Source organism: Lineus longissimus, chromosome 15 (assembly GCF_910592395.1).
Source record: "Lineus longissimus chromosome 15, tnLinLong1.2, whole genome shotgun sequence".
Taxonomy (NCBI): domain Eukaryota; kingdom Metazoa; phylum Nemertea; class Pilidiophora; order Heteronemertea; family Lineidae; genus Lineus; species Lineus longissimus.
In genome coordinates, this window is record NC_088322.1 from 6,073,294 (window position 1) to 6,091,609 (window position 18,316).

The following is an 18,316-nucleotide window of genomic DNA, read 5'->3' on the forward strand; positions in this document are numbered from 1 at the left end:
CATAATTTTGATTATCTTTTGTATTGAAATGGTGTGGGAACCAGCCTTTTCGACATTCTTTCAGATTGAATATTTTCGGCAATGAACTCAGTGGCATAGTCAGATAACTCAGCGAATCAAGAAATTTTACACCACATGCTTCGAATGAAAGATATTTCATGCCTACCTGTATAACGTTTGTGGGCTTTATACCAACGCTGTGAAGATACTGAATGATGAAAAAAGCATCATACCCTCTGCTGTTGTGAGCGATTGCTACCCACCCCGTTTTCACCATTGAATAGCCATTCACAAAACTCAGACACCGTGTCCTCCCCCTTGAAGAATCATTCTTCGCGGCTCTCCCGACACAAAATACACTGCATGTCTTCGTCACCACAATAATAACAGCAACACTGTGCAACACACAGATTGGGCACGTGCTCCTTTGAACCATTATGCAGTACCTTCTCCTGTGTAGACTCAAAATCATAGAATATGAGATTTATGTTTTTTATAGGATCGCCAGGATCCGGTTCCTTTCTCACCATATTTTTGATGTAACAATCATGTGAAAAAGGCCTGTGGCAAAAACAACAATATGAATTGTAGCAAATATGCTTTTCACGTGCTCATAAGACTTTGCCCATGTTTTGCTCTTTTTTTTTAAATCACAAATGCTGCATTCATTGCCATGTTTGGGACAGGCAATACCCCTGGCTTACAATCCACCGATTGGTAATCTAACATGAATGAAGCTAACATGAAATACACCCTTAAAAAGCCATGCATCATTGGACTGCGTTACCCTTTCTAAATGAGTAAGAACCCTCTCCACGGTCATCAGATCGGGAGCTATAAAAGGTATTCTTATATGTTTCAAACCATCACCCGAAATGATAAGTCTGACCCTGTCTTGAGACTCTACGTTCTTCATGAGGGTGGCCAAAAGTTCCGAAAAAGCATTTGACAGACGGAATAGGACATCATTGTACGATGAACTTTTTTGTAAGGCATCAACTCTGATATCCATTTCAATTCCATTCTGTCGATATTTTGGAATGTATTTTTCACGTGTTGACACTACCTGAAAAACAGGTTGTATGTGTTCGCGAGCCTCATCAGCGTCAGAGTCAAACTCATTGTCATCATCGATATCATCATCATCATCGTCACCACCATCACCATCACCATCACCACCGTTGGCTTCAGCAATACGAGTATTTTGTGCCACATGTCTGTAACCACCAGTCTGCACCCTAATCATGGGACTATATTGTTGTGATGGCCTAAATCTAAAAAAGACTGGTGTAACACAACGTTACGATCCGGGGAATCGAGCACTTTTAAAGGATGTTTGGGCACACCCGCTTCTTCATGAAGCTCGGAAGCTAAATGGAGTTGATGTTTAACATGCTCTTTTCTGATAGCTGAATAGTTTTGATCTTTTAGAACGTGGACTCTTGCCATTGTATATTGACAGTATTCCCTGGACCGTAACAATCTCCGACACCCGAAGGCTCCGATATATTGCCCTGTGATAAAAGACTCCTTAGAAGCGGGCGATCTCCTTCGGGTCTACTTTTTTTCTGCTGATGAAAAGGAATATTCCGCTTAGGTGTTTTGTCCAACGGGCACACGTAAGCGGCAGAAGTCGTTGCGACTTGAGAGGTGTGAAGAACCTCTGTCATATGCCGCTCCGGTTCAGGCAAAGTTTCGAGAGCTGTCGTTTGAAGTCCGACATCATCAACGCTTTGCCTGCTCCGGACCGGCTCAAGTCCCAACTGCTTATTCGCAAGATAATCAAACAGCTTCGTACAATTCTGAAGCTGTTCAACTATTTTCCTGTCCAATTCCTTTTCATCAGCAACAGAAAATGTAGGGGTTAATAGCGCTGGTGGAGATACCGTCTGTGAGTTGTGTTCACCTGTGTCACACGATACCATCTGGACCATATCACAGGATAGCAAGTCCATTAGATCAGGATAATCTGAGGTATCATGGGTCACAGGTAAATCCTCGATAGGGTTAACAGGTGGCACGCAATACTCGTTTGCGTCTAGCTGCGGTTCCTGCTGTTGCTGCTGCGGTTCCTTAGCCGATGGAGACGGGCTAAGTAACCCAGATAAAACCCCTTCACCATCTGGCAACGGCACAGCACCTGGCGCTCCAGGAGGTGTAAGAGGAAAATATAGACTAGCATCTATATCATAAGGTTCTGCATCGGCTGGAACAGCCGCAGCAACAGCAGCGGTCCCTTTATACGACCCCGGAATTTGTGAAGGTGGGATGCTTTCTCCTCCTCTTCCACCGCCACCTCCTCAGAAAGGTGCGAATTATCAGAGGGGGAGTCCGGAATTATAATTACTTCCTCTACAGTAGCACTTCTAAATGAGGAAGAAGAAGAAGTGCTCTGCACAGAATTTCCAGTTCCTGTGGAAATGTCATTTTATTAGTTCATAACGACCCAGGTCAGACTTTTGCATGTGTACTCTATTCGGACACACCCGAGGAAGAATTAAACTATTTATGATAGAAAACTCTTAGCTAGTTCGCTTAGCTACACCTAGGCGACGCCCCTATACAGCCTCTGCCTCGTGTGAGCCGCCATCACTAGTACTTATTACTCGAGCGCACTGAGTAAGTCCCGTTGCTGTGGGGACAGGCAGGGCGGGTAGTCTGACCTGGGTAGGTATGAACTAATAAAATGACATTTCCACAGGAAATGGAAATTTTATGTCGTTCATACTCTACCCAGGTCAGACTTTTGCATTGAATACCAACAACCAAAGGAAGGAGGGTAAACAGAGACTTACCATGTAGTGAAGTGAACTGTCTCCAAAGCTGCGCAGCAGAACCCAACAGGTGAGACCAAGGGGACCCAGAGAAAGAATGCTTGGGGAAAACCCAGGCTAGAGATCAACAGACCCTTTGAAAACAAAGGGAAGCATAACTGGGAAACCCATCCCCTCCTAGACGGGTCAAAACCACCTCGACACGGGATAAGCTCAGCACATTTTGTAAAGAGACACAATTTGGATTTTTTTTTTTAAAGGAAGGAGAGCACGTCCCAGAATAACATGGAGCGGCCTCACTGAATAACTCTCAAAAGTCCTAGGCGGCTGAACCCTAGGACAGCTGGACGGGGCAAACGCGCAGGCCCGAAGACCCGGCGACAGTCTATGAAACAACCCCCCCCCCCCCCCCGCTTAAAAAGAAGGGAGGACAAGACAGCCAGCAGGAGAGAGACTCGACGAGTGGTATTGGCAGGGAAACACCTAGACCACATGCTGAGCAGCGACAACTGGACCAAGAGACAGCATACCGTCTGTCAACGTGGAACAATCGCGCATATGATACTGGGAGAAGGTAGAGTGAGAACTCCACGTAGCCGCATCTAAAACCTCGTTCAGCGCCACTCCCTTATACTCGGCCCACGAAGTAGAGATGGCACGAATCTCGTGGGCCGTAACGGCGCCCAGGCGACGAAGCCTATGGAGAATCGAGGGTCATAGAATAGGCCATCCGGATGGTGGCCACCAACCATCTGGCGACCGTGGCTGCAGCTATCTTCCTAATAAACCCCTCTCTATAAGACAAAAAGAGGCACTTCCTGCCTAGGCGAACAGCAGGCTCCTTAGTCTTATTAGAATAGAACTTCAATGCCCGAACAGGACGCCCGGAAGGTCTCTAGCAGATAACGAGGGAATAAAAACCGGGCGCCTGGAGGTGTGCGGCGCCTGGTTTTTAGCCAGAAAGCCTGGGACAAATTCTAGGACTGCACCCCTCTCAGTGAAAGCTAATTTATCAAAGGCTGAAGCATGGAGCTCGGACCGCCGCTGTGCCGTGGCTAAAGCCACCAGAAAAACGGTCTTAAAGGTCAGATGTTTAAAATCTGCCTGATGCATGGGCTCAAATGGAAATTTCATGAGAGCCCTTTAGACCACCGAGAGGTCCCACTTGGGAGAGTGCTGAATGGAGCGGGGACGCTCCAAAGACATATTGCGAAGCAAAGATGAAACAGCGTCATCCCAAGACGGTTGCCACGATTCAGTCAGCTTTAAGGTGACCGAAACGGCGGAGCGATAACCTTTCACTCCCTGAACCGAAAACTTCCGAACCGAGAATGGAAAATTTAAGAAGTTGAGGAAGTTGGGAAGAGAGGGAGCGACCGGAGAAACTCCATGCTCACGACACCAGTCTCAAAAGACAGCCCACTTGCTATCGTATGAATCAAGGGTAGACTGTCTCTGAGGTTGGGCGACTTTACGGATAACGTCCTCTTGAAAAGCCTCTCTCTCGGAGGAAATACCCGACAGCCTCCAGGCGTGAAGCCTGTAAAAAGAAGGGTCTTGATCATAGACCCCGCCAATTGGGTGATAAAGCAGACGGTCCCACGCCGGCAGGCGGCGGGGATGATCCGTCAGCAGCTCCAGCAGAACCGGGAACAAAGCCTGGTTCGGCCAGCACGGTGCTATCAGACAAAGTCTGACCCGTGAACTGGCCACTTTGTTGAGTACCGGTAGCAACAGAGGGGTTGGCGGCTATGCATAAGCATTGAGGCCGTCAGAGGCCGACAGGCTGTCCACTCCCAAGGCCTCCTCGTCCAGGAGGGGTGAGTAGTACAGGGGGAACCTCTTGTTCAACCGAGTCGCGAACAAGTCTACGACCAGAGCATCCCACAGCGCCCCCAGGCGAGAGACCACCTCGCGATGGAGGGTCCACTCTGTCTGGACCATACGGTCCGACCTGGAAAGGGTGTCGGCCAAGGTATTCCTCTTGCCGGGGATGTGACGGGGGACGATGTGGATATCCAAGCGGCGACAAAGCTGCAGGAGCTCCCAAGTGAGACGGCACAATGTGCCGGATCTCGTCCCCCCCTGTCTCCGAATATAAGCGACCACAGTGGAATTGTCGGAGAAAAAAGAAACCTTGTGATCCCTCAGATCAGACGTGAAGGCCCTCACGGCCAGGATGACAGCCTGCATCTCAAGGACATTGATCGAAAGACGCGCATCCTGGTGGTCAGGTCCCCTTCGTTCAAATGGGCGCCCCAACCATAAAGGGAGGCGTCCGTGAACAGGGACATCTGAGGTGATGGAGGTCTGAGCTGCACTCCGTAGAGGAGCTCCGTCTCTGAACCCCAGAAACTCCAAACCTCCCCCAGAAGGGACCTCGGGATAGAAATCCGCTGGTCGAGGGAGTCCGTGAATTGACGCCAACTCGACAGCAGGAGGAGCTGGAGTGGGCGCATATACAGGCGGCCGAAAGGAACCTGGTCCGCCGCCGAATTGAGCAGTCCCAGCAGCGAAGAAACTGTCGGGCTGTGGCGCTGTCCTGACGACAAAAAATCCTGACCAACGACCGAATCTTGCGAATTCGGTCCGGAGGGGGGGACATCAGGCCCTCTCGTGTGCGAAATCGCACCCCCACGAAGACATAATCCTGAGCTGCGTCCAGCTCGGATTTGTCCCAATTTAAAAGCCACCCTGCCTGTCTGGTTGTGACGAGCAGAAACTTTGCCTGCTTTCCCAGACGGCGTTGAGCCTGGTGCCGTAGCAGCCAGTTGTCAAGATAGCAAGTGAGCTTTAAGCCCATGGCATGGAAAGGCGCGGCAAACGCCTTGACGTGTGTTGTGAAAATCAGCCGTGTGGAAGCCAGGCCGAAAAGAAGGGCCTGAAACTGATAAACCTTTCCTTCGAAGAAGGAACGAAGGAAAGGCTGAAACTCTGGATGGACCGGGACGTGTAGGTACGCGTCCTGAAGGTCCAGAGAGATAGTCCAATCGTTGGGCTGCACCGCGACTGCTACTGACCTGGTTGTCTCCATCTTGAAGCTGGGAACCCGGAGGAACTGATTCAAGTTGGACAGGTTGATGACCAGTCTCCACTTCCCCGACTTCTTGGGGAACAAGAAGACGTGGCTGTAAAAGCCCGGGGAGGAATGGTTGTCCACCAACCTCACTGCCTGCTTCTCGAGAAGAGACAGGACCTCCGAACGAAGGGCAAGCGCCCTGACGGGTCTACTGGCGGGGACACCGGGGTGGGTGTTGACGTCGTAGGGAGGGGACGGGAAAAGTCCAATCGGACACCGTGTCGGAGCATATCCGGCACAGGGGAGTCTTTTTGACACCACCGGTCCCAAAAGGCTGCGAAGTGTCGCAGTCTGCCATCCACGACGCCAACAGTGGGGGCGCCACCTGAAGGCGCAGGAGGAATGACTAAAAAGTCACTTGCGCTTGCCCCCGCGACCCTTCTCTTGGAAGCGAAGCTTGACTGGCCGCCGCTCCTTCTACTGGAAGCCGCAGCTTCTGCCTGCCCTTGAGGACAAAAGGAGGAGCCACACGAGGATGAGGGCCCACGAGGAGCGGACGAACCTCGGGGGCGTCGAGACCCCCCCTGTCGTCCCCTGCCTGCGGCCTGCGAGTAGGAACGCGGGCGGGGGGCGGCCTGGGGAGTCGAAACTGACTCCATCAGGCGATCCGACTGTGCCTGAGCACCCATGGTGTCAGGCAGGGAGTCGTGGAACAAAAAAGGGCCGCTCAATGGAGCGGTCCTTAATGCCCCCCCCCCCCCCCCGCAGAAACTGGGTTCTGACCGTGCTTAACCCCTCGATGAGCAGGTCACGGCGTTTTAGCATGCCATCAGCCGCCTGCTTCGCAGCCAGATCACTGGCATGCTGCAAGGATTGTTGGAGGGACATCGCGAGGACGCACTGGGCCTGGACCTGGTCAGAGCACAAAGAGTCAGGTCGGCGTAAGAAAACACTGCCTGGGTCTCTTTAGCCAGGGCCTCATCATTCTTCGCATCCTTTAAGGCCAAAGAAGTGAGGACTTTCGAGGGTACCGACCGTGCTTAACCCCTTAATGAGCAGGTCACGGCGTTTTAGCACGCCGTTAGCCGCCTGCTTCGCAGCCAGATCACTGGCATGCTGCAAGGATTGCTGGAGGGACATCGCGAGGACGCACTTGGCCTGGACCTGGTCAGAGCACAAAGAGTCAGGTCGGCGTAAGACAACATCGCCTGGGTCTCTTTAGCCAGGGCCTCATCATTCCTCGCATCCTCTAAGGCCAAAGAAGTGAGGACTTTCGATGGTACCAACCCGGAAAGTTGGATGTCGTCCTTGAGGGGCGACAGGGAAACCGGGTCGGTTCCCAATGGCGAGACCCGATAATAATCGGGTCTGAAGGACAGGCTCGGAGGGGAAGCGTTCGTGAAACGCTTCCCCAGTCCAGGTGCCCGGTCCCGTAGACGGGAGCGTCGAAACCAGGGCGCGCTGGTGACCCCCACAAGATGGCGCTGTGTCCCCGAGAGCTGTATCCAACCATGTTGAGGCTCTTATCAGGGCCAGAGACGCGGGCAATTCTTGAAATGCCCGGTCGGGGACCACATCCGACTCCTGCTTGGAGGTGTCGCCGAACAAGTCAAACGGCACCTTACCGAGTGCGGGTTGACCGCCGGGAGAGGACAAGTCTCTTGCGGCACAAATTGCCTAACAAGAGCGCGTAACTCGCGCATACCCGCGGCGATGGCGGAGTCCTCACCCCCGGAGGGGTAATCAGCCCGAGAGGCTGAAAAAGACTGCGAGTCACTAAACTCACAATCCATGGGCTGATGGCCCAAGTCAAAAGCCACCGGCCTGTCGGCCGGACGAGTCGAGGACCTGTCATGGAGGTTAGAAGCCTCCATACGGTCCGTCAGACTCCTGAGCAACTGCCTTTGCTCCTCCGTGAGGGAGGAAGAAAGGGGCTGAGGCCCAGTGCTCAGCCCGGTGTCCCGTGGGGCAGACAAAGGAGGGGGAGGGGGCATGCCTGTTAGGCCGCGCCCCTCTCCTTACCTTCTTCGCCTCCTTACCGGCAGTGCCGGAAGAAGTGGCAGGCATCCCGGGGGCGGAAGGGTCCGGCCCAAAGGGGGCTGAACTACCCGCGCCCCGAAACGTGGAAGAACCAGGCCGGGGACTATGAATCCCCGACACACCAGTAAAAGGACCTCGAAAACCCGCCCTGAAGGGCAGGAGGTCCAATACAAAGGGTGGTACACCCAGCGAAGAAAAAAAAGACGACAATAATGAAGCCATTATGCAGATTTCTTGGGAAAAACCACAAAGTGCTTATAACACGAACGGGTCACGTGACCAGCAGCCGGGGAGTCAGAAGAGAAATTTCCAGGAGTCGCCAGAAAAAACACGCTCCAAAAGCAGAAATCGAAGGGGATTGTAAAAAGAACGATCTCACCCGTCTCCTGTGAATGTAAGCCTCCCGAAGGTGTCCTGGGAAGTCCTTCTTTATCTCGGTATAGGCCGCAATCGGTCGAATACGTGAGTAAGAAACTCAGTACAATGTTAAACAGTGTGCCGAGGAAGAAGTACTGGTGATGGCGGCTCACACGAGGCAGAGGCTGTATAGGGGCGTCTAGGTGTAGCTTAGCGAACTAGCTAAGAGTTTTCTATTATAAATAGTTTAATTCTTCCTCGGTGTGTCCGAATAGAGTACACATGCAAAAGTCTGACCTGGGTAGAGTATGAACGACATAAAATGCAATACCTGTTCTGGCTCCGCCTCACATTTGATCACTTCGTCATCAACATTACTATTATCATTATTATCATTGTTATTTGCTCTAAGAAAAGGGTTGATTTGCAACAACCTTGACATACTCATGTGGTTCATGCATTGCTGTTGGTAATCCAAACCGCCCCTTCAATGCCCTCTCGTTTAGTATAGTGTTCACAACACCCATCAAACGGTCCACGACGTTTTTAGAACCTATATGAAAAGAGGGAAATGTGTTGGTTAATTTACATACATGAAAGAATGCATACAACTTCATTGATCCAAGCTCTAGAACATTGATGCTTTTTCTCTACAGACACACATTTTGTTTTTTTACACAATATACGAGTTCGGTTTTGACATCGCATAATTGCGTACTGTAATATTTTAATACATAGCATCCTTAAATACCAAGTAAAAGTTAGTGTCATTCTCGTAATATGCAGACCGACAACTTTGCAAAATGAACCACTGCCTCGGGACTATTTCGATTTTAATTATTTGCAATGTAACACGTGAGTCATCATCCATTTCAACACATGTCACCACCCCTGGCACCACGATGACACCCTCGCAACTGTCTAATTCAGGGTTATACAATGTAAATGCAAACTCAAGGGATTTTCTCACATAACTTGGCGGACACCTTTGCAATACAGCTACAGATACAGTTCCCAGCCTTCATCTCGAGATAGAGCGTGAATGTCAGGATATTTTGCAAGATATTCTATGCATTCAACAGCTGTCCAGACAGTTGTTCTTTGTATTTTAAAATCTCAAGCATCTCAAACGGACCATATTTCTGTTTTACAGGTATGGTACGATTTAGACAGAAAAGCGTACTTTTAATCATTACATTGCCAAGAGACACCTTTTTTACATTTTCTTTCTGATCCATCAAATCTTCATAGACTTTCTGACCTACAATATACCCACTTGACACAGGTTCTTTGCCACGTGTGGTAAACCGCTCATGCAGCACAAAATTAAGCGATTCTTTGACGGGTACAGGAAGACCATTCATGATGACTACCTGACATTGACTGACACCACAACACACACACACACGAGGTTTTTATCAACTGCTTGAATACCCCGTTGGAACCACGGCATTATGAAACGTTCAAATAACATGATATGTTGTCCATTCTTTCTCTTAGATTGTACTAATTGTGCTCCGTTAGACCTATACCGATATACTGCGGTCTCTGATCTATGAATTTTCGAATATCTATTACCTGTTCCTTTTGGTCGAGGCAAACATGAAGAAAAATCTCACTTCCTAAGTGTATGCCCTCTGTACAGTTTGGAAAGTTTGGTAAGGGACCACCCACGACAACTGTGTACGACACCGTTTCATTTATGTCAGACAGCGGGACAAGGTCGTCAACCTGATTTTTTGTATTCGACGTGTAAGCTATGAACACAAAAAACAAAACACATTCTATCGTGAAACTTGCTAATACAATAGATGGACACACTGACGATTTAAAGCGTTGTTCCATTGGGTGAATCTTTTTGACACATGCATAAACGGTTGTGTGCTTGACGTGTCTAATGAGCTGTCATCATCACAAATGATCTGCCTTCCAAACTAACACATCATTATACCAAGCATTGGAATTTTTACGAACACCTCACCAACTAACTATTCCAAAAAAACACATGCATACAAAAACATATTTATTGAGTATATGAAAATGTCTCTTACCTTTGTGTTCTTATGAAATTCAGATGTCAAAGACGATTTCCTCGATATCTGGTTTTTCGAAATTTTAACAGACACACGTACAAACACCAACAGGTTGGAATTTCAAACTTTCAAAAAAGGTAGTTAGCACAAATGGCAGGCACACTCTCTTGCACTGTTCAGATGAACTGATGATGCGTCCATCGTTTCACAGGCTTTTATCTAAAAGTTCAAGGGCATCCGTGGGACTTGTGGGTTTTTTTAAAACCTTTGCTTATTATATAACACTCCACTTTTTATCACTGTTAGTGAAAACAACACCTGGTGAGCATCAGACCTGCTTTTTAACAAGACAAAGTCCATTGCCAAATTTTCCCTCCAAATATCGTAGCATTGGCAATTAACATCGTAAAAGAAACAATACAGCATCAACTTTTTATGATCTATAATCAAACATGTGCTAATCGTTAAACACAGACATGACCTTGTCCTCATGAGGTGCAGCAGGCGACGCGGCGTCATGTTTGATTTCTATGAATGTGCAGACATCATAACAGCTGACACGCGACAGGGACTGACACTTTTTTCCATGAACGCGTGACTATTCAATGAATAATTCATTCTGTTATCCATGTGAAATGTTTACAATACATCACTGATGATATGGCTATAACGCGTCTCCTGGACAATGTTCTTGAATTGAAACAGGAGGTCCTACAGACATCGCCGAAGTTGTATATTGATGGCGCATAACTCAAGTCTTTGGATCGATGCTGCCTTCAATGGTCTTTGCAACTATTAAGTCTTACACACATAGTTTCACCAGGTATCTGTGTTCTAGCATAAACTCTGGTTGAGAATGCTTCCCGCGTCTCCAAACACATGTAACTCTGTAGAAAGACCACGACTCATCCTGATGTGTCTGCTGACTTTGATGCTGCTCAGGCTCTGGAGGTCAGCGACCAATGAGTACCATTCCTTGGCTAGGTTTTCATCAATCGGAGTATCCCACTCTTGGCTATTTACCCATGTTTTTTGATGAATGATCCATGCCCTTATCCTGTAAAGATCCAGCACTCCAAGAGGGTCAAATAACTATGCCATACAACGCAGGACACCCCTCCTCCACACAAGAGCATTGTGAACAGGCAATCGTCTTGGTCCAGGTCAACAGATGAGGCCTTCACGTCAATAGCTATCTCTTCCAATACTGAGGTGATGTTGGAAATCCACTTCCTCATTTTCCACCCTGCTTTTGTCAACAGTTCCGATAATTCCCTCCTTAGTTGACGTCCTTCTGCAGGGGAACATTTACTATCCAAGGCATCGTCCACGTACAACGCATTTTCGACAGTGTCGGCTGCTTTTGGAAAATCTTCTTTGTGAATGTCAATGTGTTTCCACATAACTTGATTGGCCTTCTCTGGTAAAGAGCAATCACCAAAAATGGTCCTCTGATATGCGAAGACTTCCCCATTCCAAATTATCTTGTATAATTTCTTGTCCTCTTGTTACAGCTCAATCTGCAAGGACAGCTCCGAGATGTCTCCACATACTGCTACTGGATATTATCGGATTCGCAAGAGGACATCAACCATATCCTTCAAAAGCTTTGGTCCAGGGTAGATCTCAGAGTTGAGGCTTTTCCTTTCAAATTTTGCAACACAATCCAGCACCATCCAGACCTTGGTTGTCTCTCTCTTTTCTTACGGGGAAGATTGGAATGTAAAATCCATCTTCTCCTTGAGGGTTGGCGTTCATGTCCCCAACCTTCCTCAGATAGCCTTTCTTTAGTTGTCCCATTATGACCTCCATGCATTGCCTATGGAAGCTGGATCTTTCCTCTTCATGTTTTCCTCCATCTTTTGCTGACGGCGAGTGACTGGGGATTCATCCACCCATGGAGTCGCAACTTGATACCGGGCCCCACTGAGGTCCTTCAGCTTGATACTGCTTTTTCCTTCAAACTAAAGTCTTCAATGAAGAAATCTGTACTCTGCAGGAGTTGTATGTTTCCTTCCTATCGATAAATACCGTAGCTGCCTTGGTGGTGCTGTTTTTCATCTTCAGCTTTAGTTTGTACGCTATGTCTTCCAAGATGTAGCTTGACCTTGACCCATCATCTGACATCGCCACTGTCTGCACCATGTTACTCCCATTTTTCAGAATAACCGGCACTATCCTCAGCGAGATGGTGCTACCCGCATTGACAGTTGCTACCGAGTCCGCTCCCTTCCCTGGATCTAGCTTTTTCTCTGGGCCTTGCTGTTTCTTCTCTGGGGATGCAGCTTCTGTGTTCTTCTTTTCTTTTGTAGCAGTTTCTTTAAACTCCTTGGTTTTCTTCCCTTCCACACTGGGTCTCAGCAACCAGTGGCTTTTCTCATCTGCTGATATCCTTGGACAATCACTGCCCATATGTCCTTGACAAAGGCTAATTTTGCAAAGGCCTTTTTTCTTCACTCTTGCCATCTGTCTTTTAGTTTCAGCTTTCTAAATTTCCGACAATCTGTCGTCGGATGGTTATAAAACTGGCAAATCGTACATTTCCCAGTGCCAGATTTCTCAGTTGTCGAGTGACCATTGTCCTGCTGCTTTATGTTTCCTTTGACCTTTTCCAGGGCTGCTTCTCATTTTGGCTTGGATTTCTGTCTTTAAATCCATACATTGCTTCTCGTACAACGGTACTGGTTTCGACCAACTCCTTTCAGCCAATCCCTCAGAGACATCAGTGTGTGGCCTTGGTCCTTCTGTTTTCGCCATTGATGATACAGGAAGAGGTCATTTTCAATTAGAGCCCCTCAGCTGTGGAACAAACTTCCTTCAACTGTTAGGAACTGCAGCTCTCTGTTATCTTTCAAGGGACAACTCAAACATTTGCTTTTTAAAGAGGCCTATCAAGTGCTTTGAGCGGCCAGTTAATGGTTGGATACTGCGCTATATAAGACTCGTATTATTATTATTATTTTCAGTAATCTTGCTCTTAATTACTGACAGCATCATACCATCACCAAGTTCCGCTTCTCTGTAGGCTGACTGCATAAACGATATGGTCGTGTTAAGGACATTCAGCAGCTCCGTAAGCTTTTTAACCTTCTCTTTTCCTTCCTTGCTTGATGAAAACTTGTGCAGCTTGTCAAGCAGGCGTGCTCCTTCTCTCTGATCTGTACCATACTCCTTGTCAAGTCTCCTCAGGGCTTCTCTGTACTGTGCAGATGAGAAGTTTTGTAGATCATCAATCAATGCTTTTGCTTTGGATCCAAGGGGGCCTCTCAGTCGAAGCATCTTTTCATCATCTGGTATCGCAGTTCGGTCAACGGCTAAGTTTAAGGCTGCTTGCCATCCTCTATATTCGGATATTCTCCAATTGAACTTGTCATGATGAATCTTTGACGATCCTGTGTGAGAGCGTCCGCTAACTGGATGAGGCAGAGTGCTGGTTGGTCTTTGTTCCTGATAAACCCAAATCGGTTGAGCTTGAGTGTGGACATGCTGTGCTGGTAACATTGTTCCTGTGTCTTGGTAGTGGCATCCACCTGGGTACCCACTGATAGGGTAAATTGGAGTACCGTTGTACTGTCCTTGCATTGGTATCCCTGTGTCCTGTGGCCGGCTGACTGGACGAATCTGGGGGTGTTGTACAGGTGATGACATTCCGGCGTACTGAGGCTGGCTACTTGGACAAATCTGTTTGTGTACTACAGGCGGCAACATCCCGGTGTCCTGTAGCTGGCCACTTGGACAAATCTGTGGGTGTTGTACAAATGATGACCTCCCGGTGTCCTGTGGCTGGCTAGTTGGATAAATCTGTTGTTGCAGTACAGGCGGTGACATCCAGGGTTCCTGTGGCTGGCTGGCTGGACGATTCATCAAACGTTGTGTTGGCCTGAACTCCATCTCTGGCGTAAACCTCATCTCCCGTCTTGCAGACTCTGGTTCAGCGACTTCATGTTGTGGCCTCATCACCATGTCCTCAGCAGTGCCCAGTTGAGGATTTTTCTTGGGTGACTCTCTCACCGCGGCTAGGGTGATATCTGGTGTCTTTTCTTTGACTGACCTTCTGGACTTGGATGTTCTAGACCTCAATACCGAGGCTTCCCTAATCTCACGAACACTCATTAGTTCTATCTCTATCTTTTCCTCCATAACCTTGGATATTTTTAACATTTTTTCTTCCAAGGGGGTTACCTTTTCTATCTCCGTGTTGTTCGAGCCCTTCAATGACCTTTTCCTTTTTACGGATGACTTCTTCCTCAAGTACGTCAATCTCCATTAGTGCCCGGTCCTTATTGACTGCCTGGCTCAGTTCAGTCAAGGTTCTTGTTACAGCAGATTTCAATCCCGATACATGGCTCCTAGCTACTGGTGGCTACTCAACCTCTGAAATTTGTTGCTTTTCCAATGTCAGCGACATTGAAGAAGAGTTCCTAATTTCCTTATGGTTCTCTTCCTTGGGTGACGATCCTGAATCCTCGAGTTGACTCATGTTTTCTGGAACAGATTGTCTTTCAGAGTGTTAGAATCAACGGTTATTTGCCTATCATCAGTGTCCGTGCACTTTTCTGAAGGATTTCCTTGATTATTTTCGATACAAGTGGGGTTAGGTTAGTTGAAAATGGAACTCGACTCATGCGTGAGAAACGGCAGGCTCTTGGGCATTTCGGTTCTGAATCTATCCAACAATTTTTTTTTTCTCGATGTTTTCAAAGGTCAATTGCTTACTGTCAATGCATCCCAGATAAAATCTCCGGCCAAATCCATGTTCTTGAGTCCTTTAACTACAGTCTGCTACCAGAAATGTTGGCGAGAGAGTCCAATAAATGAATGTATTTCAATAAACTTGACGGTGACTTTTTTTTCCACGAGCAGACGTTTGTACATCATGTGTCCAACCTGACGCGGCATCTACACTTTTTGCAAGGAGCTAAAACGGTTAAGAAATGTGCCACAGTTACACTCAAACGGCCAATTTACACCATTTGACCTCTGTGACCTTGAAAATTAGGTCAAATCAAAAACCTGTAGGATATGTGATGTATCCTTGCTAGAAGTACCTACCATAAAAATTTCATCGAAAACAGGTCACTAATCAGCAAGATATTGCACTTTTTACCTGTTTTAGTTTTGGCCCTTGGTGGCCAAGTCAAGAATCAGATTAGACCGATATTTGGTGTCAGCGTCTATATGACGTAGGGAGTCATGTTACCAAATTTCAAGTTCATAGCTTCAGCGGTTAAGAAATGTGCCATAGTTACACTCAAATGGCCAATTCACCCAATTTGACGTCTGTGACCATGAAAATCAAGTCCAATCAAAAACCCGTATTTCAGGTTTCCACTTCTGGCCCCAGGTGGCCAAGTCGAGAATCACATCAGCCGAAATTCGGTGACAGAGGTTATCCGACCCAGAGGGTCATGTGTACTCAGTTTCAAGTTGTTAGCTTTTGTGGTTAAGTAAATGTGCCATTGTTACAATTAAACAGCAAATTTTAGCTATTTGACCTCTTTGACTTGAAAAGTAGGTCAAATCAAAAACTATTAAAACATGTGATGTATCCTTGCTTGAAGTACCTACCATAACAATATCATCAAAAACAAGTCACCGATAAACAAGATATTGCACTTTCTACCTTCTCATTTTTGGCCCCCTGGTGCCAAAGTCGAGAATCAGAGCAAACCAAATTTTAAGCGTCAGAGGTTATCTGATTGATAAGGGATATCACAAATCTGTTATAAGAGTTTTAAACAGGATACAGACAACGACGGACCCAGCGGTATTGAATAGATTCCCCTACGGTGAGCCAAAATCCTATATAGATTCTATATAGAAATTTGATGACAATATTGTATTAGCCATTTTCTATATAGCTTCTACATAGAAATTACTATAGATTCTATGTAGATTCTACACAGATTTTCATACAAATTTTTACCTGTGTACCCAAAGTTATCATTCGGAATTCCTCAGTATCACAAAGCTGCGATAAGAGTTTTAAGTGAAGGGGTGCCGAGTTAATTTTGCCGACTATAGTCAAGATCGGCCAAACGCAGAGGTTATCTTTTGTCGACTAAAGTCATGATCGGGCTTCAAAGGGTTGAACAAATGTTGAACATACCTTCAATTTCTTGAACAACCTAGCTATCCGCACATCTTTTGTGACCTCACGTAAACTGCTCCTCGCAATCGCCAGATTCGACTTCAAAATTTCACAGAATAGTGACTTCAGGATACAATGCAGCTTATCACAGGGTACCATGGCAACACCGCTGCTAAGCAACACTTGTCGCTTAGCAACCAAGTCTGTTACAAATTGAAATGGCAATGTTAAGAAGCTACTACATTTTGACTCCAAATGTCCACACTCCAAGTATAATTTTATCAAATCTTTTGCCTCATATGGATAAATAATTGATTTTAAAATGTTTGTGTTTGTTATAAGTTGGGAAAAATTCTGATTTTCCGAGTCACATTTTATGTGTCGCAATTCTCGTTTTGTGTATGTGAAAAACAATGCAAGTTCGTCCTCAGTCATGCTGGTGAAGCGGTACTGGAACAGCGCAGCTTCTGCCTTGAGGAATGTGGTCTTCATTAGCTGGTTGTTGCAGCAGGCCATCCTGGAAATAAAAGTTGTAGAAATTTAATATCAGCTAATTAAATAAATGAAATGTGCAGGGGCCATGTGAGCACAATTCAGTTTCATTGGTCAAGTGAGATACCCGAAAGGGTTGACATAGCAAAGATAGTCGGCATGTAATTTTGTCCAGGTCTTGCGCTGGTGACGAAGACCGACGCCAGTATTAACCACCCCCCCCCCCCCCCCCGCCTACATTTTATTGCATTTCTGCGCGAATCTCAGGACCCGACTTTTGCCTCACAAAAACTGGAAATCTGGCAAAAACCAGAAGATCTTCATGCCTAAATATAACTATCCACCCATTTGAATAAATGCCGCTGAAGGGGCTAGTATTAAAAAGATTCATACATTATAGTAAACTAACTTTGTATCAATCCTTATTTACATTTACTTTATCAAATGTGTCTTCTGGCCAATTTTTTTTCTGTTTTATTCTTTCAACCTTCGAACGGTTCTTGGCAAATCTGCCGCTAGATTGGTGAAGCCTGATATTTAAATCAATATTGCATCTGAAAGCCTTCCTTCCTAACCTCAAAAGGAAATGTGAGATCCTGTCCTTCTTGGTCCACTCAATCAGGCAGTCTCCCCCTTCCATTGTTGACACCAATTCAACCAAGTCCTTTGTCTGTACTGCAGAGTTGCACTCATCCAGTTGCAGTAGGAACTCCAGTCGTTTTGTACAAATGGTTTCCAGGCCTTCAAGGGATGTTATACCTGTGGGTGGCTTCAAATAGAACATCTTGTGATGTGACTTTCATGTGTATTGTCTGAAAAATAAAAGTTGAAAAAGTTTTGATATTGCGGTATATCCTTTGGTTAAAATGACGCAGTTTGTTTGCTTTCAACTATCCATTGAAGAACGGCCCTTATTTCGTCAATTGAAGACCTTTTTTGGGCCATGATCGAGAATTGAAACTCATTCTCATCCAACCTTATTTCATAGGACACACTTATTTTTTTTTATCAATTTGTACGGCATTCATTTCAGCAAAGGCCCTATATCAGATATCAATTTTTTTCGAAATGGCGTTCAGATCAGCGACATTTTGCATCTGAATTCTTTTACAACACAATGTTCGAGACTTAGGTGAGAAGTAAAAGAGCATCGCGGCTCTTACCAGAATCCCCTCGTGGCCTGATGCCGATGTTAAAGACAACTGTCTTTGATGCGAGCGTCCCGGGTTCGAATCTCACTGATATCATTTTTTTTTTCTGATTCTTTCCGTGGTTCTTACCAATATCATTTTCGAGTAGATGTAAATTTTTTTTTTTATTCATTAAAAAAAATAAGCCGAACTTCACGACAAAACAATTGACAATATCATTCATAGAGAATTGTACTGTTTGCCAAGGACACATACACAGAAGGCTATATACCATTACCACTTACAAAAATGTCGTGGACGCAAGGTCATTTTTCCTGTTCCGAGTGTCCGGTCAAGGGCAGTCATGGAAATAACCCCCG

The 18,316-nt window shown here is 46.5% G+C and overlaps 1 protein-coding gene across 1 annotated transcript in view; it reads right to left on the reverse strand.

The window, feature by feature from the left end:
* LOC135499507 (uncharacterized) overlaps positions 1–18,316 on the reverse strand; it is a 46,583-nt gene that overhangs the window by 27,784 nt on the left and 483 nt on the right. Inside the window, exons 2-3 of the mRNA XM_064790297.1 lie at positions 17,382–17,618; positions 16,333–16,831 (exon numbers count right to left, since the gene is read on the reverse strand). Of these exons, the coding sequence (XP_064646367.1) occupies positions 16,333–16,831; positions 17,382–17,590 (708 nt within the window). The 5' untranslated portion in view covers positions 17,591–17,618. The remainder of the gene's footprint in view (positions 1–16,332; positions 16,832–17,381; positions 17,619–18,316) is intronic.